The sequence below is a fragment of the Muntiacus reevesi genome, chromosome 2 (genome assembly GCF_963930625.1).
Source record: "Muntiacus reevesi chromosome 2, mMunRee1.1, whole genome shotgun sequence".
Taxonomy (NCBI): domain Eukaryota; kingdom Metazoa; phylum Chordata; class Mammalia; order Artiodactyla; family Cervidae; genus Muntiacus; species Muntiacus reevesi.
In genome coordinates, this window is record NC_089250.1 from 198057263 (window position 1) to 198080741 (window position 23479).

The 23479-nt window shown below is 44.1% G+C and overlaps 1 protein-coding gene across 1 annotated transcript in view; it reads left to right on the plus strand.

The window, feature by feature from the left end:
• LOC136158513 (phospholipid-transporting ATPase ABCA3-like) overlaps nucleotides 1-23479 on the plus strand; it is a 240741-nt gene that overhangs the window by 82443 nt on the left and 134819 nt on the right. The window contains exon 12 of the mRNA XM_065920320.1: nucleotides 5642-5788. Within this exon, the coding sequence (XP_065776392.1) occupies nucleotides 5642-5788 (147 nt within the window). The remainder of the gene's footprint in view (nucleotides 1-5641; nucleotides 5789-23479) is intronic.

Genomic DNA, 23479 nt, shown 5'->3' on the forward strand with positions numbered 1-23479 from the left:
CACAGAGTGGAGACTATTGGGGAATAAGTGGGCACTGAAGGAGAAGAAGGAAACTAGATAACAAACTATTAACAGAGCAATTAAATGTTAAATAACATAGACCTTTGCTGTTCTTACCAAGTTATAGTAGATTTTCTTAAATGTTTCTCCACTTGTTGTATTTTCTCAGATCAGTTTCTGGAGGCTTTAAGTGGTTGTTTTTTGTTTGTTTGTTTTTTTCAGCTCTGAACTTCTTTTATTATTATTATTTTTTAACTGAAGGATAATTGCTTACAGAGTTTTATAGTTTTCTGTCAAACCTCAACATGAAACATGTTTTTTTAATTTTTACCAGAATTTCTTGTTCCACTGTGGAGTGGGTCTATGGAGCTCTTCATGCCTACTTCCCAGAAATGAATCTTTTTATTGTCTTTTTTAATGGATTCAATTTTCTTAAGTTTTGCTTATAGTCTTTTTAATTAGGTTTTTTTATGATAGATATTTGTCTCTTTTCATTTGTTGTAAGTTATTTTCTCATTTTGATACCAGGATAATGATAGCTTCATATAGTGAGTGGGAAGTATTTCCTCTTTTGCAATTTTCCAGAAGAGATTTTGTACATGTATTATTTTGTATCTAATTACTTGGGGAATTTTCCTGAGATCTTTTTTTGTAATTAATTTCTAATTTAACTCTGATTATGGTCAAAGAAAGACACTTGTATGACTTCAGTTCTTTTAAATGTATTGATTCTTATTTGTTTCAGTCAATCAGCTGTCTAAATAAATTTTATAAGTACTTGAAAATAATGTGTAATCTGCTGCTGTTATGTGAATTGATACAAAAATGTCAATTAAGACAAGTTAGTTGTTAGCTCTTCAAGTATTCTATATCCTTACTGATTCTACATATTCTGACAATTATTGAGAGGAAAGGATCAAAGTCTTTGAAAATAACTGCATTTTTCTATTTCTCTTTGTAGTTCTATTGATTGTTGCCTCATATATTTTGAATTCTGTTATCGGGTATATAAACATTTAGTAATATTATGTCTTCTTGTAAATTGAAATATTTAGTAATATTATGTCTTCTTGACTGCAGCACACCAGGCTGCCCTGCCCATCACCAACTCCCAGAGCTTGCTAAATAAACATTTAGTAATATTATGTCTTCTTGAAACCTTTAGTAATATTATGATCTCTTTATGATTATAAAGTGACATTCTTATCTTTGGCAATATTTTTCTCTCTTAAATCTACTCTAATTGTTGTTTATGTAGCCACACCACTTACCTTTTATTATTATTATTGGATTCTGTTTTACTATAATAACACTAAGACTTTCAGGTTATTGGTTTTAATTTGCAAATTAAAATATTTTCTGAATGTCTGTATAATTTATTGTATTTGAAAAGAACAGCATCATCTAGGCCATATCCGTGTGTTTTTAAAACCAAACTGTTGAGGTTTGATTAACATCCAAAACGCTAATTATCCTACTTAAACGTTGCCTGATTAATATATGTGTATACTATGGGGGCTTCCCAGGTGACATCAGAGGTAAAGAACCCACCCGCCAATACAGGAGACATAAGATGCGCATTCGATCCCTGACTTGGGATGATCCCCTTGAGGAAGGCATAGCAACTCACTCCAGTATTCTTGACTGGAAAATCCCATGGACAGAGGAGCCTAGCTGCTTCAGTCCATGCGGTCACAAAGAGTCAGACATGACTGAAGTGACTTAGCACACGTGTATAAATGTACATGTCAGTTCAGTTCAGTCACTCAGTCTTGTCCAACTCTTTGCGACCCCATGGACTGAAGCACACCAGGCTTCCCTGTCCATCACCAACTCCCGAAGCTTGCTAAAACTCATGTCCATCAAGTCGGTGATGCTATCCAACCATTTCATTCTCTGTTGTCCTCTTCTTCTCCTGCCTTCAATCTTTCCCAGCATCAGAGTCTTTTCCAGTGAGTGAGTTCTTCGCATCAGGTAGCCAAAGTATTGGAGTTTCAGCTTCAGCATCAGTCCTTCCAATGAATATTCAGGACTGATTTCCTTAAGGATTGACTGGTTTGATCTCCTTGTAGTCCAAGGGACTCTCAAAAGTCTTCTCCAACACCACAGTTCAAAAGCTTTAATTCTTGGGTACTCAACTTTCTTTATAGTCCAACTCTCACATCTATACACGACTACTGGAAAAACCATAGCTTTGACTAGACAGACCTTTGTTGGCAAAGTAATGTCATTACTTTTTAATATGCTGTCTAGGTTGGTCACAGTTTTTCTTCCAAGAGCAAGCTTCATTTAATTTCATGGTTTCAGTCACCATCTGCAGTGACTTTGGAGCCCCCCAAAATAAAGTCTCTCACTGTTTCCATTGTTTCCCTATCTATTTGCCATGACATGATGGGACCAGATGCCATGATCTTTGTTTTTTAAATGTTGAGTTTTAAGCCAGATTTTTCACTCACCTCTTTCATTTCCATAAAGAGGCTCTTTAGTTTCTCTTCACTTTCTGCCATAAAAGTGCTGTCATCTACATATCTGAGGTTATTGATATTTCTCCTGGTAATCTTGATTCCAGTTTGTGCTTCATCCAGCCTGGCATTTCATATGATGTACTCTGCATATAATTTAAATCAGCAGGGTGTCAATATACAGTCTTGATGTATATTGATGTATATTCTCCCAATTTGGAACTAGTTGATTGTTCCATGTCTGGTTCTAACTGTTGCTTCTTGACCTGCATACAGGTTTCTCAGGAGGCAGGTAAGGTGGTCTGGTATTCCCATCAGTTGAAGAATTTTCCACATTTTGTTGTGATCTACATAATCAAAGGCTTTGGCATAATCAATAAAGCAGGAGTAGATGTTTTTCTGGTATTCTCTTGCTTTTTTGATGATCCAGTGGATGTTGAAAATTTGATTTCTGGTTCCTCTGCCTTTTGTAAATCCAGCTTGAACATCTGGAAATTCACGGTTCATGTACTGTTGAAGCCTGGCTTAGAGAAGTTTGAGCATTACTTTGCTAGCATGTGAAATGAATGTAATTGTGCGATAGTATGAAAAGTCTTTGGCATACCCTTTCTTTGGGATTGGAATGAAAACTGACCTTTTCCAGTCCTGTGACCACTGTTGAGTTTTGCAAATTTGCTGGCACATGGAGTGCAGCACTTTCACAGCATCATCTTTTAAGGTTTGAAATCCTAAAACAACAATCCTTCCAATGAATATTCAGAGTTGACTTCCTTTACAATTGACTGGTTTGATCTCCTTGCTGCCCAAGGGACTCTCAAGAACTTTCTCCAGCACCACATTTCAAAAGCATCAATTCTTCAGTGCTCAGCCTTCTTTGTGGCTCAACTCTCACATCCGTATATGACTACTAGAAAAACCATAGCTTTGACTATACAAGACTTTGTGGCAAAGTAATGTCTCTGCTTTTTATTATGCTATCTAGATTTGTCATAGCTTTTCTTCCAAAAAGCAAGCATCTTTTAGTTTCATGACTGCAGTCATTGTCCACAGGGATTTTGGAGCCCAAGAAAATAAAGTGTGTCACTGTTTCCACTTCTATTTGCCATGAAATGATGGGACTGGATGCCATGGTCTTAGTTTGTTGAATGTTGAGTCTTTAGCAGCTTTTTCACTCTCCTCTTTCACCTTCACCAAGAGACTCTAGTTCCTCTTCACTTTCTGCCATTAGTGTGGTATCATCTGCATATCTGAGGTTGTTGATATTTCTCCAGCAGTCTTGACTCCAGCTTGTGTTTCATCCAGTCCAGCATTTCACATGATGTACTCTGCATATAAGTTAAATAAGCAGAGTGACAATATACGTCTTTGATGTACTCCTTTCCCAATTTTGAACCAGTCCATTGTTCCATGTCCGGTTCTAACTGTTGCTTCTTGACATGGATACAGGTTTCTCAGGAGACAGGTAAGGTGATCTGGTAGTCCCATCTCGAAGAATTTTCCAAAGTTTGTTGTGATCCACACAGTCAAAGGCTTTAGTGTAGTCAATGAAGCAGAAGTAGATGTTTTTTCTGGAATTCTTTTGTTTCTTCTATAATCCAACAGATGTTGACAATTTGATCTCTGGTTCCTCTGCCTTTTCTAAACCCAACTTGTACATCAGAAAGTTCTCAGTTCATATACTGTTGAAGCTTAGCTTGAAGGATTCTGAGCATTATCTTGCTAGCATGTGAAATGAGTGCGTTTGTGTGGTAGTTTGAACATTATTTGACATTGCCCTTCTTTGGGATTAAAATGAAAACCATCCTTTTCCAGTCCTGAGGCCACTTCTGAGTTTTCCAAATTTGCTGGCATACTGAGGGTGGCACTTTGACAGCATCTTTTAGGATTTGAAATAGCTCAGCTATAATTCCATCACCTCTGTTAGCTTTATTTGTAATGATGCTCTCTAAGGCCCTCTTGACTTTGCACTCCAAGATGTCTGGTTCTAGGTGAGTGATCACACCATCGTGGTTATATGGGTTGTTAAGATTGTTTTTTGTATAGTTCTGTGTATTCTTGCCGCCTCTTAATATCTTCTGCTTCTGTTAGGTCCATACCATTTCTGTCCTTTATTGTGTCCATCTGTGCATGAAATGTTCCCTTGGTATCTCTGATGTTCTTGAATTGTAGGATAATTGCTCTACAATATTGTGTTGGTTTTTGCCATACATCAACCTCTTCTATGTGGATATTTTTCAGAAGTAAATACTGTAGTACTACACAGTCTATGGTTGGTTGAATCAGTCAATATGCAGGAAGTACAGATATGGAAGACCAACTATAAATTATATGTGAATTAACCCCCACATTGTTCAAAAGTCAACTATAGTGGGAATTTTCAAAAGACCCTTCTGAAAGGTTGTCAAGCATGTTTTATAAAGGATCAAATAAATATTTTAGGCTCCATGATCCACATAGAGTGTCTGTCACATATTCTTTTTGTATTTTTTACCAAATCCTTAAAAGTATAAAAAGCTGTTCCTAGTTTTTTTGCCATACAAAAACAGATAATGGGCCATATTTGAGCTGCTGTTTGGAATCTTAAGAATTTCTGGACATGCTTTTGAAGTGAAGTGAAAGTTGCTCAGTCATGTCTGACTCTCTGTGATCCCTTGGACTATACAGTCCATGGAATTCTCCAAGCCAGAATACTGGAGTGGGTAGCCTTTCCCTTCTCCAGGGGATCTTCCCAACTCAAGGATTGAACCCAGGTCTTCTGCATTGCAGACAGATTCTTTACCAGCTGAGCCACCAGGCTTTTATCAATAACTAAACTTCTGGCTGAAATCATGGCATCAACTTTTCCAATCATTGGTGGCAGTTTCTGTGAGCTTTCCTAGATCCTGCTACAGTTTAGTAAGCCCACAATTACAATATGATATTCTTTATATATAAAATATAAAGAAGTCTCCATTTTCCTTACCAAGTGTAAATAGATATACATACCACCAAGACTTCATATTTATTTTGACTAGTATACAAACTCAATGCACCTACATGTATTGTTCCTTGTTCACAGTATCATCTTCTTTATACAATGTGAGTTTGATGATATGATGTTTCTTCTAAGGATAGGATGTAAGTGTCTTTCATAAGTGATAAGCGATAAATATCAAGTTATTCTTTTCTTTATTCCACAGGAATTAGGTGACAAAGTAGTAATAAACAATATGTCTTTGAATTTATATAAGGGACAGATCACTATTCTCCTAGGACAAAATGGGGCAGGAAAAACCACAGCCTTGTCTATTCTCACTGGTATGTATTTGGCTCTATCCAAAGCAGCAGTCAGGTTCTTTCTAAACTATAAATCAATCAACAACTTTTAGTGTTAAAGTATGTTGTCATTTCAGTGTTGTAGTTATTATTACAGCTTTAATTATTTAAAATGAAGATGCTCACATGATATAATACATTAATTTAACCAGTTAAAAATGTGCCTGCTCTTTTTCTAGGAATAGATATCACAGTGATGATTTCAAAGTTGTTACATTCAGTTTTATACTCTGGTAGAGATACAGACAAAAATGTGAAACATACAACACACCATAAATGAAAAGGAAGATGTAGAATCCAAAAGAATGACACCTAACCTGTTTTGGGCATGATGAATAGGGTAGTGACATCAATATGAGGCAAATAGGAGATATAAAGGGCTATGATGGAAAGGAAAGAACATTATATAAGCAGACTAGAAAACTGAAGAGCAGGGAACAGACACATGACTAGACTATGAAAGGAATGTAAATAATGGCAAAAGATGAAGGTGGATGAATAATCAAAAGGTCAAATCACAAAAGAATTGGGGGAATTCATGCATTAAAGTTTAGAATTTATTCTGAGGGCAATGAAAAGTCATAAAAGGATATTTTATGAAGGTTTATACTTTAGAAATATTGCATTCACTAGAAAGAATGGATAAAGAATACTAGGGACCATTAGAACAATGAACTGTATGTTGAGTATATGTCCTAGAGGCTAGAGCAGGGCTGAGCCCAGTACTCAAGATAAAAACAGCCTCTGTTTGTTACAAAAGTGATGCCAAAACTAACAGGAGGGGCAGACACTACTCATATTCTCTGCTGTTTTGTGTATTTGAACTGACTCTCTCTATGTCTGTTAAAACTTTTCTTAAAAGAATGACTGCCTAGCTAACACCAGGTCATGATTCAAGTTATCATTACCTTCATTATAATATTAATTTATGCATAATATATATAGCTAATATGCTTTATATAATTTGTCCTGGAATACACGCCATGCTGTATTTTTCTTTTATTGTGGTTAGAACATTTTTTTTACAAAATATTATTTTAGTTTCAGTCATATGACATAGTGATTTATTTTTCCACAAACTGTGGAAAATTCTTAAAGAGATGGGACTACCAGACCACCCTACCTGCCTCCTGAGAAACCTGTATCCAGGTCAAGAAACAGCAGTTCAAACCGGACATGGAACAACCGACTGGTTCCAAATTGGGAAAGCAGTACATCAAGGCTGTATATTGTCACCCTGCTTATTTAACTTATATGTAGAGTACATCATGAGAAACGCTGGGCTAGATGAAGCACAAGCTGGAATCAAGATTGCCAGGAGAAATATCAATAACCTCAGATATGCAGATGACACCACCCTTATGGCAGAAAGAGAAGAGGAATTAAGGAGCCGCGTGATGAAGGAGAAAGAGGAGAGTGAAAAAACTGGCTTGAAACTCAACATTCAAATAACTGAGGTTGTTATAGAAACCGTGGCGAAGGAAAGAGACAAGCGGCATTCAAAGATGCAGAACATCAGGGTTTATTCAGCACTGGTGCCGGCTCTGCGGAGTCGCCTCCAAAGGCTGAGCACCCAGGCTGTGTTCTGGGTATCTTTTATATATCATAAGCTTCCCACTCAAACAGCTCAGATCCCTCCGCTCCCCAGATGGTCCAAGTTCCCACGGATATAACGAGCAAGCTGTTAACACAAAATAAGGGAAGGGAAAGCAAAAGGTTGTTACTTAATTGGGGGCCTTATCTCGCTCCCATCTCATCCCCATCTCTTGATGTTTAGGGTGCAGCTGCAGCCATCAGAGAACACCATCTTCTGGCCCTTGCTGGTATCCCTTTAAAAGCAGCAACTGGATGGCCTTCCTCCATTCGACAACTGTCTCTGTGAAACCTGTTACAACTCTGATTAGGAGGGGTATGAAACCGGGAAGGAGCAGACATCCAGCGAGTATGACTACGACCATCCCAATCATTTTTTTAAACCAACCTAGTGGGGGAGCCTGGTGGGCTGCCAGGCTCTATGGGGTCTGTGGGGTCTCTGGGGTCACACAGAGTTGGACACGACTGAAGTGACTTAGCAGCAGCAGCAGCTAAAAGAACCATCCTCCAAAGAGGCCATTCACTCTGAGGGCTCTAATTTTTCCCTTCCAGTAATTTTCCCTTCCCTAGTGCATGGGGAAGCTGAACTATAACACGCAGCCAGTTGGTATATATAATAAGTGAATCCTCATACCCATTTCCTTTCATGGTAGAAAGATTCCATACCTTCAGAACAATCATCCTGACTCTCAGATGAGGAGGGGATTTTACAACTTAACAGAATTATAAGGCAAAAATATGCTGTTTTCATATTTAACCTGATCACAGTAGGAGGAGATTCCAAAAAACATAAACTATGAAGAAGTAGGCAAAGCAGAGGGAAAGTTTTAGGATACAAGTCTACTCTTGGGGAAAAACAGAGTAAAGCCCAATTCTGAATAAGATGAATAGGGGGAGTTCCAGTCCAATTAATAATCAATATGGCCTTTTGTCCATCCTGTTGGTTCCTCAAGCTTCAACCTTGTATTGACTGACCAGCTTCTGATGTGGCCAGATCAGGGCTTCAGGGTGGTTGTTTCCTTCTTCGCAAGGTCAGACACAAGGATTGCTCTGAACAGAGGGCCATTTCCCACTTCTCTTAGCTAGCGGACAGACTTGCAGGTTTGACTCTGGAGTAACAGATCCAAGTTGTCTATTCCTGCACCTTGAGAGCAGTGGGAGGAGTTAAGATTACAGAATAGGGCCCTTTCCACATGGATTTTAAAGGCTCTATTTTCCAATCCTTTACCCATACTTGATCTCCTGGTTGGTGGGGATGTACTGTTATGCCTAAGGATATGGGTATTATATCAATTGTCCATTCATGTATTTGAGAGATTGTGTATCCTAACCCTTGTAGCTGCCTATATAAGTCCAAGTTCCCCAGTTCTCTGGTGTACCCCCTTAAGTTGACTAGTGAGAGTGGTCGTCCATACAGGATTCCAAATGGTGAAAACCCTATCCCTGCCTGGGCTGAACACCTCACCTTTAAGAGGGCCACAGGTAACATGTCAACATGTAAGCTGGTCTCCTGGCAGTTTTGCTAGGGTTTGTTTGAGAGTTTGATTCATGCTTTCCACTTTGCCTGAGCGCTGGGGATGGTAGGCAGTATGCAATTTCCACTGGATTTTCAAAGCCTTTGCCACCTGTTGAACTGTCTCAGCTACAAATGCCGGTCCATTGTCCGACCCTGTGATCAGAGACATTCCATATCTGAGGACAATGTCCTTCAGGAGTGTCTTGGTTACTTCTCTTGCTTTTTCAGTTTGGGTAGGAAAGGCTTTCCCACCCAGCCTGAAAAGGTGCAGATAAAAACTAAAAGGTATCTAAATCCTCGACTTGGGGTGATTTCAGGGAAACCTACTTCCATATCCTCAAAGGGGGATAGTCCACAATGTTGTGTCCCTGCTGGCCTACTAGGCCCCTGGCTGGCATTATTTTGTAAGCCGGTCACACATTGCTGGGAGACAGAGAACAGAGTGTGGGAAGGTGAGCACTGAGCTAGCACCAGCCTAGCAAACTCTCTGAGCTGGCCTTGCCCATATGAATCCGTTTATGTTGCTGGTGGACCAGCTTGTAGGCTCGCTGTTCCGGAACATAGACTTGGTGGTCCTCTGTGATCCACCATTCCATCTTGGCCTTGGTTCCCCCTTTCTTATCCATTTTTCCCCCTCAGGAGAGTACCTAGGGGCAGCTCATATCTTCAGAGCCAGCAGGACTTTTCGGTTTGTCTGGCGGCTGTCCCCAGGCAGCCTCCTTGGTGGCTGCATCAGCGTGGCGGTTCCCTTTGGCCACCAGGTCACCCCCCTCCTGGTGGCCTTTGCAGTGGACAACTGCCACTTCTTTTGGTTCCCATACTACTTCCAGAAGCTTCAGGATTTTTGGTTTGGTTTTTAATCCCTTTTCCTTCTGCTGTAAGGAGTCCTCTTTCCTTGGATAAGGCTCCGTGGACATGTAGAGTAACACAAGCATACCACAAGTCAGCATAGATGTTGGCTCCCTGGTCTCAGCTGAGTTCCAGTGCCCTGATTAACGCCCATAACTCTGCTCTCTGCACTGACCATCCTTGAGGAAGCACCTCTGCTTCTGCCACTTCAGAATCAGACACCACAGCATACCCAGCCATTCTCTTCCCATTTCCCATGAAGCTGCTATCATCAGTCTATAGGACCAGGTCTGGGTTGTTGAGTGGCTTATCAGTCAGGTCTGGTCTACTAGAAAATACTTCATCTAATATTTCCAAACAGTCATGGTCCAAGGGCCCTGCTTCATCTGGTAGGAAGGTAGCTGGGTTTAGAGTCCATACAACTTCCAGTTTTACCCACGAATTTTCACATAGTAACCCTTGATACTGAGTCATCTGTGCATGCATGAGCCAATGGTGGCCTCTGCTATATCCATCAGGGTTACAACTGAATGTGGGACCTTAACATTTAGGTTTTGCCCCAACGTTAATCTGTCAGCCTCCCTCACTAGCAAGGTAGTGGCTGGTGGTGCTTGGAGGCAGGGTGGCCATTCGGCCACAACCGAATTGTTCTGTTTAGACAAGTAGGCCACTAACCTTTGCCAAGGTCCGAATTCTTGGGTCAAGACTCCCAAGGCCATTTTGTTCTTGTATGAACAGTGATAGAACTCTGGTTACATCAGGAAGCTTTAGGGTTGGGACCTCGGAGATTTTTGCCATAACTGTTTGAAATGCCACCTCTTGGCTTGGTCCCCATTCAAGGGGAGCCTTTTCCTCCCCTTTCAGAGCCTGATATAGGCACCTGACCAGGTCTGAAAATCCAGGAATCCATATCCTGCAGAATCCTGCTGCTCCCAGCAACTCACAGATCTGCCAGCGAATGGTAGGGGTAGGGATGGCGCAAACTGCTTCTTTCTGTTTCGAGCATTCGCCGGCCCCACATGATGTTGAAACTTAGATATATGACCCGTCTTTTACAGATTTGTGCCTTTTTCTTTGATACCTGGTGCCCAGCTTCCATTAACAAGGAGAGGGGAGCCTTTGTTCCTTCTAAGCATCAAGCCTTTGTTGTACTGGCCAGCAGAAGGTCATCGACGTATTGCAGCAGGACACAGTGTAATTTATCCAAGTCGGTGACCAAAGCTTCGCTGAAGAGAGTAGGGGAGTTCTTGAGCCCCTGAGGGAGCCTTGTCCAAGTGAGCTGTTCCTTGTTTCCTGTGTGTGGTTTTTCCCATTCAAAGGCAAATAGTGGTTGGCTGACAGGTGCAACCCAGAGGCAGAAGAAGGCATCTTTCAAGTCCAAGCAAGTAAACCATTCGACTCTGGAAGGGATCAGTCCTAGTAGAGTGCACGGATTAGACACTGCCAGGTGCAAACTAGCTGTTGCTTTGTTTACAGCTCTCAAATCCTGAACCGGATGGTAGTCACGTGTCCCTGGCTTCTTCACGGGTAGTAATGGGGTGTTTCAGGGTGATTGGCATTTCATCAGAAGTCCGTGTTGGAGTAGTCTGTCTGAATGAGCCTGGATTCCCAATCAGGCCTCTCAGGGCATTGGATACTGTCACAGTTTTACAGGCTGAGCTCCCAGTTTCAGATAAATCAGGATAGGAGCATAGTGTTTTCCCACACCTAGAGGATTTTTCTTGGCCCAAACTAGCGGGTACTCAGTCTCTAATTCAGGAGGAATGGTCCTTTCTCCTGGAGGGGAAGAGGTGCCATTCTTCTTCTCTCCTTACAGCGAGAGTCATAATCAAGGAGGAGGGAGATCCTGCTAGCTTTAGCTGAGTTGACCTGTCAACAGAAAAGGAAATCTGGGCCCCCATCTTAGCAAGCAGTTCTCTTCCCATCAAGGGAATAGGTCAGTTGGGCAGGTATAATGATTCATGCACTACCTCATGGTCACCCAGTCGGCATAGTCGAGGGTTGCAAAACGGCCTATGGGTCTGGGCACCTGCAGCCCTGATTACGGTAGTTTCTTTTCCCAGGAAGGGGCCTATCTGCTGGGTGACCATTGAAAGCTCAGTGCCTGTATCCACCATAAAGTCCGTTGGATGGCCCCCTACTTTAATTCTGATCATGGGCTCTTGGGGGCGCAGTTGAAGAGAGCCTAGTCCCCTGTACTCGGATTCTGCTCCAGCTAGCCCAATCAGATTAGTGCTGGGTGGCTCAGGCTGATATCTGCTTGGGGGGCCGGCAGCTTTGGTTTTCTTTTCAGCGCAACTGGGGCACTCATTTTTCCACTGTCGCTTTTCCTTGGAATAGGCATGCTGATCTTGGCTGAGGGGAACTCTCCTTTTTGGATCTGGACCTCTTGCTTTATGGGGTGGTCCTGCCAGGGGGTACAGGCTTTGACAGGGCACCTGCCAAGAGTGTGGCTTCTTGCTTCATCTTCTTTTCCACTCCTCAGCATGCTGTTTGGTCATAATTGACAAAGACTTTGATGGCTATTTCTAGCAGTTCTGTGACATTTTTACCTGCAAACCCTTCTAACTCTGTAATTTTTTTCAGATGTCCAATTGGGCCTGTCCCGCAAAGACTGCATTTATCATCCATTGATTTTCAGGGGCTTCAGGAACAAAGGGGTGAAAACCCAAAAGGCCTCACACAGCCTTTCATAGAAAGCGGCTGGGCTTTCACCTGGCTTTTGCAGCACCTCAGCAATCTTAGCCATGTTAGTAGGCTTCTCAGCCCCAGCTTTTACCCTCTGTAGGAGGGCCTGTCGATACCTCTCCAACTGGTTTCTTACCCTCTCAGTGTTGGGGTACCAGGGAGGCTCTTCCTTCAGGAAGTTCTCCTGAGTCCAGTTGTCCATGTCTAACTGACCCCCTGGGGCATTGGCCTGGAGCCATTTTCTTACTCCTCTGTATTGAATAGGGTGAGGAGAAGCTGCTGGCAGTCTACACAGGTTGTGCGGTGGGTCTGGAAGATGGATTCGAAAAGATCAACCATTGCTTGGGGCTTTTCAGAGTACAAGGAGGTGTGATGTTTCCATTTAAGGAGATCAGTCATGGAAAAAGGCTGGTATTAAAAAAATGAGTCCTCCCTCATGTAGGGCCCATCGGCGGCAAAGTGCTGCAGCCCTTGAGTCTCTCATAAGGACATATGTAGTGCTGCTAAGGTAGACTGGAGGCATCTACCCATTGGTTTTGGAGTGGCATGTCCTGGGGACACAGTGGCTTCAGGGGCATTAGGAGGAAGAGGTGGAACGGAAGGCAATGGACTGTCTGGTAAATGCAGATCTACTACTCTTGGAGAGGGAGCCATGAGGATTTAGGGTGGGGGCGTTGGAGGCATTTCTTCAGCCTCACCCTGGAGGATAGGTGGTTCCTTCTCGGTGCAAGGTCCTTTTCTTTGGTTGAGCTACTAGGACCTTACATGTCTTTGACCTGTGGCATAGAATTGAACCCAAAGGGGCCTTAACTGGGCAATATCCGAACATTGATTGATATATGGGAATTGGTCCAGGTGGCCAGGGTTTCCCATTATGACTATGCACTGCTCAGACTATGGGCACATCTAAGGTCCCTCCTGAGGGCCATACAACCCCGAAGGAGGGCCACTCCAGGGTACTAAGAGTGTGCAGTTTTTCAGGGCTCAATTTTACACCATAATCCCCAGAGAAAAGTGAAAGTGAAGGTCACTCATGTCCAACTCTCTGTGACCCCATGGACTATACAAGTCCATGGAATTCTCCATGCCAGAATACTGGAGTGAGTAGCCTTTCCCTTCTCCAGGAGATCTTCCCAACCCAGGGATCGAAGCCAGGTCTCCTACATTGCAGGTGGATTCTTCACCAGCTGAGCCACATGGGAAGTTCAAGAATACTGGAGTGGGTGGCCTATCCCTTCTCCAGCGGATCTTCCCAACCCAGGAATTGAACAGGGGTCTCCTGCATTGCAGGCGGATTCTTTACCAGCTGAGCTACGAGGGAAGCCACAATAATCCTTTCTTAAAATTCTTCACCATATACTCTAAGACAGTGGGTTTAGAAGTCAAGTTGTCCATTATGTGAAAGTTCCCACCCTGAGGCAGTGTTGCACAACAAAACAAAGGGAGACACTCACTTCCGCCCACCTGGCTGCTCCCCTTATGGAGATTTAGACACCTCTTAGCATTGGCAGGTCAGTATAAACACCAGGCCGGACCAGCTTCACAGGGAGGGATTAGATCCCCCAGAGGCTGGCACTGCCCTGAGCAATATGAGATCACCATGGAAGTGCAGGTTAGGATCCACTCGGGCTCCGTAGTTGGAAGATGGTGGAGAGCTGGCTCTCAGCTCAGTCACTCTCCCACACACTGGAATTGACAGACCACCCAAGGGAACAAGCCCTATTCTGAATTACTCTCCTGTCACTAGGAGGTGATCAGGCCCCCCTTCCACCATACAGTGAGTCCTGACTCTGTCAGATATCCGCAGGACACTTATTTGTCTGACGTCCTGTCCTGGAACCCGCTTCTGCTCTCCTGAGTCAGTTTGGGAAGGGGCATGGGCTGAGGCTGGCGCATCTCAAGTAAGTTGGGATCTGGCAAATGGCCTGGGCAGCATCTATTCATCTGTCAACAGGCGGCAGCCCTAGCTTTCTCCAGTTCCTGGACAATGGTAGTGCAAGGGGCCAACTCAGTTGTCGGCTTCCCAGCCAATGCACCAGAAAATGTCGTAGCAACCATGGCAACAGAAAGAGACAAGTGGCACTCAAAGATGCAGAGCAGCAAGGTTTACTCAGCACTGGTGCAGGCTTGGTGGAGTCGCCTCCAAAAGCTGAGTGCCCTGGCTTTGTTCTGAGTGTCTTTTATACAGGGTAAATTTCCCTCTCAAAGAGCTCAGATCTCTCTCCTCCGCAGGTAGTCCAAGTTCCCATGAATGTAAACCGCAGGCAAGATTACAGAAGTGGAAGCAGTGATTGATGAGCAGCAGCTGTTAACACAAACTAACAGAAGGGAAAACAAAAGGTTGTTACTATAATTGGGGACTTTGATCTCGCTCCCATTTCAAGATCATGGCATCCAGTCCCATCATTTCATGGCAAATAGATGGGGAAACAATGGAAACAGTGGCAGACTTTATTTTGTTGGGCTCCAAAATCACTGCAGATGATGACTGCAACCATGAAATTAAAAGACGCTTGCTCCTTGGATGAAAAACAATGACAAACCTAGATAGCATTTTAAAAAGCAGAGATATTACTCTGCCAACAAAGGTTTGTAGAGTCAAAGCTATGGTTTTTCCAGTAGTCATGTATGGATGTGAGAGCTGGACCATGAAGAAGGCTGAGTGTGGAAGAATTGATGCTTTGAACTGTGGTGTTTGAGAAGACTCTTGAGAGTCCCTTGGACTGCAAAGAGATCAAACCAGTCAATCCTAAAGGAAATCAGTCCTGAATATTCATTGGAAGGATTGATGCCGAAGCTGAAACTCCAATACTTTGGCCACCTGGTATGAAGAACTGACTCATTGGACCCTGATGCTGGGAAAGATTGAAGGCAGGAGGAGAAGGGGATGACAGAGGATGAGATGGTTGGATGGCATCACTGACTTTATGGACAATGAGTTTGAGCAAGCTCTGGGAGTTGGTGATGGACAAGGAAGCCTGGCATGCTGCAGTCCATGGTGTCATAAAGAGTTGGACACGACTGAGCAACTGAACTGACTGTATAACATGACTGTTTGTGTTCTGCTTTTTAGAACATAATCTCACATTAAAATTCTCTTATATCGCTATAGTCCATATACTTATCTTTTCCAAGGTGACATGGTATTTCTAATTGTTATATAATGTTCCTCTTAATAGCTGTATGGTAATATGCTGTAATTGAAAGAATCTGAAAAACACCATGAAACTCCCTGGCCTGTGTAAATTTTCCACTTGCGCAGAATTTTCCGTTTGCAAAATAAGGATAGAGAAATGTAAACGGAACGTCTATAGGTTTCCCAATAACTGCACAAACAAGCCTGCTGTTTTCCGGAACCAACTGACGTCAAGCACCTGTACTCACAGATAAGATGACCCCATATGATACACATTATGTTACTTTTATGTTACTCATTCACTGTACTGGGTGTGCTAACGGTATACATTATGTTATTCATTCACTGTACTGGATGTGCTGACAGTGTGACTTCTGCCTATAAAAGTCAGCTTACACTGCTATACGGTGCGACTCTGCCTCCGAGGAGACTAGAGTCGCCCGGCTTGCGCAAACCGACAATAAAGCCTCTTGCATATTGCATCTGCTGGACTGTTTATTGAGTCGCGGGAGCTCCTCTCTGGAACAGAGACCTGACGTTTGGGTCTTACATTTGGGGGCTCGTCCGGGATGGAGGAGACCCCGGATTCAATACCAGACCCCAGCAGGAGGTAAGTCCGGCCGGCAGTGAGTTTGTGTTGTCTGTTGTCCTTTGTGCTTTGTGTTTAGTACCCGTACGGTACGGGCTTAGTAGAAATTCGTGAAGTGGACCGACGGGTCATAAGCCTTCCGAATTTCAACCCTGGAGGACGCTCCGGGGGGGTTCTGAGTGGCTGGGGACGAGCAGGCCGTCCCCAACCCCGGGGGTCAACGACTTCGGCCTCTGCCCCCGTCTGATTCTTTGGTTGAACTTTGGCGCCGATACTGTGCCGCGCGGCTTCTGGTCTGCATTCTGTGTGTCTGTACTGTCTGTGTGTTGGTGTACTTTTGTGTCCCCCTTCCCTCCGGCATGGGACCCAGACTAACTACCCCCCTAAGTTTGACTCTAGAGCACTGGAAGGATGTCAAAGGACGAGCCAGTAACCTGTCAGTAGAAATCAGGAGGAAAAAGTGGCAAACCCTTTGCGGCTCCGAGTGGCCAGCCTTCAATGTGGGATGGCCTCAGGAGGGCAGTTTTAACATTGATTGTATTTTGCAGATCAAAGAACGGGTGTTTGACACAGGACTTCATGGACACCCTGACCAAGTCCCCTACATAATTACCTGGGAGAGTCTGGCCCAGGACCCGCCATCCTGGGTGGCACCTTTCGTGGCAGAAAAGCCGAAGATTCCCGGTGCTGATATACCCACGGCCCCACCAGCCCAGTCCCCTCTTTACCCCATTTTTGAAAAAGAAAAATCGACCGCGAAGACAAAACCAGTCATCCCGCCGGGATGAGGACGGCCGCCGCCGCCGCCGCCGCCGCAGCCGCCGCCGCCGCAGGAGCGCGCTCCCCGCCCCTTCCCGCTCGCCGCCCGCTCTCCTCCCAGGCCGCCCCCGTCCGCCTCCCCTGAGGCCCGCTCCCCTGACCCCACTGGCCCAGCGGCGACCAGCGGGGAGATTAATACTTCATCCCCCATCGCCTCCAGCTTTTGCAGGCTCTGCTGACTGTAGAAGAGAGACAGAGAGTTGTCCTGGAAGCAAAAAAAAAAACCTTCCCCGGGCCCAACGGGGCCCCTACTCCCCTTCCAAATGAAGTTGATGCAGCCTCCCCCTGACGCGTCCGGACTGGACGCACCCCTGCTGGTAGGGAGCAGCTCCGTCTCTATCGCCAGGTTCTCCTTGCGGGTCTCAAGGGTGCCGGGAGGCGCCCCACCAATTTGGCCCAGGTAAGAGCAGTAACATAGGGACAGGAGGAGACCCCGGCGGCTTTCCTTGAAAGGCTCATGGAGGCATACCGTATGTATACCCCTTTCGATCCTAGTAGCCCCGAGCATAGGGGAAATGTCTCCACGGCCTTCATAGGGCAGTCGGCGCCGGACATTAGAAATAAATTACAAAGGTTAGAAGGACTTCAAGATTATAGCTTGCAGAATCTAATGAGAAAAGCAGAAAGGATTTACAATAAGAGAGAAACTCCAGGAGAAACGAGAAAAAGGCGCAACAGAGAGTTGAGCAGAATTTTGGCCACCGTAGTTCAGCCTAGGTCAGAGCCAGGAAGGAGAGATAGGTTGGGAGGCAATGGGCAACCGAGAATAGACCGTGACCTATGTGCCTACTGTAAAGGAAGAGGCCACTGGATAAAAGACTGCCCAAAGAAACCACGGGATTCGCGAAGAGAATCCTCCAAGGTCTTGTCCTTGGATGAAGATTAGGACAGTCAGGGCCAGGAGCTGGCCCGAGCCCCGGGTAACATTAAAAATAGGGGGGGCAGCCAGTGACCTTTATGGTGGACACAGGAGCTCAGCACTCTGTATTAACCCAGACCAACGGACCCATGAGCACCAGGACCGCGTGGGTACAAGGAGCTACAGGAGGAAAGCTGTGCCGATGGACTACTGAACGGAAGGTGCACCTGGCCTCCGGTAAGGTGACTCATTCCTTCCTCCATGTTCTGGACTGTCCGTTCCCCTTGTTGGGGAGAGACCTTCTCTCTAAAGTCGGAGCCCAAATTCAGTTTCATGAAAAGGGGGCCTCCATTACAGGACCCGGAGGGGCCCCCCTTCAAATTTTGACCATAAAGTTAGAAGATGAATACAAATTATTAGAGTCCAAAACCTTGCCAATGGGTCCCATCCAAGACTGGATACGGAAGTACCCTCTAGCCTGGGCAGAGACTGCAGGAATGGGGCTAGCAATGGGACAGCCGCCCATTGTCGTTGAATTAAAATCCTCAGCTACCCCCATTTCGGTGAAACAGTACCCCATGTCTGAGGAGGCTTACAAGGGAATCAGACCCCATATACAACGGCTCCTCAAGCTGGGCGTCCTTGAGCCCTGCAGATCAGCCTGGAACACTCCTCTACTCCCTGTCAAGAAGCCAGGTACGGGAGATTACCGGCCAGTGCAGGACTTGAGAGAAATAAACAAGCGGGTAGAAGACATCCACCCGACAGTGCCGAACCCGTACAATCTGCTTAGCACCCTACCCCCTTCCCATACCTGGTATACGGTATTGGATTTAAAAGATGCCTTCTTTTGCCTGAGGCTAAGTCCACAAAGCCGACCCTTGTTCGCTTTTGAATGGAGAGATCCAGAAGCTGGCCTGTCGGGGCAGCTGACATGGACTAGACTACCGCAAGGATTCAAAAATAGCCCCACCCTGTTTGATGAAGCCCTACATCAAGACCTGGCTGCCTTTTGGACACAACACCCCGCCCTGGTGCTTCTGCAGTATGTAGATGACCTGCTGCTGGCGGCCCCCACGGAACTGGATTGCAACAAAGATGTGCATGGAACCAGGAAAGACCTCACCGACCAACCACTGGCAGACGCAGAGATCACCTGGTTTACGGATGGGAGCAGCTACCTTTTAGAGGGCGAGCGGAAAGCCGGGGCTGCAGTAGTTGACGGAGAAAACGTCGTTTGGGCCAGCACTCTGCCTCCGGGAACCTGGGCCCAAAGGGCCGAACTCATCGCCCTCATGCAGGCACTCAGGAAGGCGGAAGGTAAGAAAGCCAACATATACACTGATAGCCGGTATGCCTTCGCCACGGCACATGTACATGGAGAAATATATAGAAGGAGGGGGTTGCTGACTTCAGAAGGCAGAGAAATATTAGATTTACTACAAGCCTTGTTCTTACCAAGGAAACTAGGGATAATCCATTGCCCAGGCCACCAAAAGGGAGATACACCCATTGCACGGGGAAATCGGCTGGCAGATATAACTGCTAAACAAGCGGCACTAGGCCCCCAAATACTAACCGTCTCACTCGAGTCAGCATCAAAAAATGATGATGATGCGGCACTTGTTTATAGTGAAGCAGACCTAGACTTCCTTCAAGGACTTGGGGCGGACTATGACAAGGTCCATAACAGATGGATATACCAAGGGAAAACAGTGATGCCTCAAAGCACCGCCAAGAGACTTTTGACTCACCTGCATAGACTGACCCACTTGGGAAAAAGAAAGATGGCTGACCTCCTAAATGAAAATAAATTAGACTATTACATCCCTCAGAGAGACTTACTGATACAACAAATTGTAAACGGTTGTGAGGCCTGTGCAAAAGTAAACGCTGGCAGACTAAAACCCCCCTCCGGAGTTCGAGCCAGGGGGCATAGGCCTGGAGTCCACTGGGAAGTGGATTTCACCGAGATTAAACCAGGCCTATATAATAACAAGTATTTGCTAGTGTTCATAGATACCTTCTCAGGATGGGTAGAAGCATATCCCACAAAGAAAGAAACAGCTCAAGTTGTGGTCAAGAAGCTCCTCGAAGAAATTTTTCCCTGATTCGGCTTACCTAAGGTACTCGGGTCAGATAACGGTCCGGCCTTTGTCTCCCAGGTAAGTCAGTTGGTGGCCAAATCATTGGGGATTGATTGGAAGTTACATTGTGCCTACAGACCCCAGAGTTCAGGACAGGTAGAAAGGATGAATAGAACAATTAAAGAGACCTTAACCAAATTAACGCTGGAGACTGGCACTAGAGACTGGGTTCAACTCCTACCACTGGCTTTATATCGAGCCAGAAATACCCCCGGCCCACACGGGCTCACCCCGTTTAAAATCATCTATGGAAGCCCCCCGCCAGCTACATCTTTCTTTGACCCTGATGTCCTTGCGACTTCCCCTACCCTGCAGGCCCACCTACAGGCTCTGCAGCTGGTGCAACAAAAAATTTGAAAGTCCGTATCAGCCGCATACCGTGTGGATAACCCTGTCTCCTGTCCCCACCCCTTTAAGATCGGTGACACAGTGTTGGTGCGGAGACATCAAACCAAGACTTTGGAACCTCGCTGGGAAGGACCCTACACCGTCCTCTTGACCACTCCTACCTCACTAAAGGTAGACGGGATTGCAGCATGGATACACGCTTCCCACGTAAAAGCTGCACCCGGCCGCTGCTGCGAGGAGATGCCAGAACACGGATGGAAACTCCACCGCACTCAAAATCCTCTAAAGCTAAGACTTTCTCACTTATAATAATTCTGCTATTTGTCCGGGGCGTCTTGCCCTAGGTTCAGGAGGGCGGGAGCCCCCACCAGGTGTACCGTATCACCTGGAGAGTTTTCAACACAGAAACCGGAGAGACAGCAACTGAGACTACCGGTGTAGCCCCAGTCTCCATGTATTTCCCCAGTTTGACTGTAGATCTGTGTGACATAGTGGGAGAAAGCTGGGATCCCAACCCCCAAGAGCCCTTCCCTGGATATGGATGCTTACACCCCGGGTGGCGGGTAAAAACCCGAGCACTTGACTTTTATGTATGTCCGGGTCACTCACGGACCCGTCCTAAAGTCCAGAGGTGCGGAGGGCCCCCAGACGGATACTGCAAGGCCTGGGGATGTGAAACAACAAGATCCCTAAGTTTTAAGATTAAAACTAATGACAAAGAAAAGGGGGGAATGAAAGAATCTGAAAAACACCATGAAACTCCCTGGCCTGTGTAAATTTTCCACTTGCGCAGAATTTTCCGTTTGCAAAATAAGGATAGAGAAATGTAAACGGAACGTCTATAGGTTTCCCAATAACTGCACAAACAAGCCTGCTGTTTTCCGGAACCAACTGACGTCAAGCACCTGTACTCACAGATAAGATGACCCCATATGATACACATTATGTTACTTTTATGTTACTCATTCACTGTACTGGGTGTGCTAACGGTATACATTATGTTATTCATTCACTGTACTGGATGTGCTGACAATGTGACTTCTGCCTATAAAAGTCAGCTTACACTGCTATACGGTGCGACTCTGCCTCCGAGGAGACTAGAGTCGCCCGGCTTGCGCAAACCGACAATAAAGCCTCTTGCATATTGCATCTGCTGGACTGTTTATTGAGTCGCGGGAGCTCCTCTCTGGAACAGAGACCTGACGTTTGGGTCTTACATAATTAGTCATTTTCTTTTCTTCTTTTGAGTCTTCAGTCAAATAGCCTTATTTAGATGCCTTTGAATATAATTTTCCATTTTGGAGCACATATTTTTAATCATCCAAATAGATGAAAAAAAATCATTGAGCATCCATTTATGATATAGGCTCAACAAAATGGGTAAGAGGGAAATGACCTCAACATAATAAAGTCCACATATTGCAAGCCTACACGTCATATCATCATCACCAGTGAAAAGCTGAAAGTTTTTCCTTTAATGTCAGGAACAAGACAAGGATACCCACTTTGCCACTCTTATTCAGCACAATACTGGAAGTGCTACCTACAGCAATTAGGCAAGAAAAAGAAATTTAAAAGCATCCAAATCATGAAAGAGGAAGTAAATTTGTCACTGTTTGCAGACAACATGGTTATATACATAAAACTCTAGAGACACCTCAAAAAACTATCAGTACTGATAAACAAATTTAGTTAAGTTTTAAGATACAAAATCAAAGTATAAAAATCTTTTCTGGAACTTCCCTGGTAGTCCAGTGGCTAAGATCCACACTCCCGATGCAAGGGGCCTGGATTGGATCCCTGGTTGGGGAACTAGAGCCCACATGCTGCAACTAAGAATTTGCATGCAGCAATGAAGACCTGGCACAGTCAAATAAATAATTTTTTTTAATCTGTTCTGTTTCTATACACTAATAACAGACTATCAGAAAGGGAAATGTAGGAAAAAAAACAATTACATCCAAAAGAATAAAATACTTTGGAATACACTTAACAAAGAAGTTAGGGGGAAAAAAGAAGTTAGAACACTTGTACAATGAAAAGTATAAGACATGATTAAAACAGATTGAAGAAGACACAAATAAATGAAAGATATTTCATGCTCATGGATTGGAAGAATTAGTACCATTAAAATAACCATATTAACAAAAGCAATCTACAGATTAACTGCAATTTTATCAAAATTCCAGTGACACTTTTAACAGCAACAAAACAATCCTAAAAATTGTATGGAACCACAAAGGATCGCAAATATCCAAAGACGCCTTGAGAAAGAACAAAGCTGGAGACGTCAAAGCTTCCTGATTTCAAACAATATTACAAAAATATAGTCATCAAATCAGGATGGTATTGGCATAAAAATGGACACATAAATCAAAGGAACAGAATAGGGAGCCCATAAATAAGCCCACATTTATATGGCCAACTAATTTATGACAAAGGAGCCAACAATAAACTAAGGAGAAAGCGCAATCTCTTCAATAAATCGTGTTGGAAAAACTGGACAGCCACAGGCAAGAGAATGAAAAAAACCACTATTTTATATCATACACTAAAATCAACTCAGAATCATTAAAGACATGAACATAAGAACTGAAAGCATAAAACTTCCAGAATATAGAAGAGGCAGCAAGTTCCTTGACATTAGTCTTGGCTATAATTTTTCAATTTGACACCAAAAGCAAAGGCCACAAATTAAAAAATAAGTGGATCTATGTCAAACTAAAAACTTTTGCATAGTAAAGTGAAAAGGAACTTACCAAATGAAAATATTTGCAAAATATATTTTTGACAAACTTAATATCCAAAATATATAAAGAATTCCTATAATTCATTAGCAAAAAGAAAAAGCAATTAAAAATGGACAGAGGATCTGAAACATCACTTGTCATTAGGGAAATGCAAACCAAAACCACGATGACATCACTATACATCTGTTAGAATGGCTATTATTAAAAATAAAAGAAATAACAAGTATTGCCAGAGATGTGGAGAAAAAGGAAGCTTCGGGGTGGAAATGTAAATTGCTGCAGCCCCTATGGAAAACAGTATGGAGGATTCTCATAAAGTAAAAATAGAACAACCATATCATTCAGCCATTCCAATTTTCATATATGTCTGAAGGAAATGAAAACACTAACTCAGAAAGATACACCCCC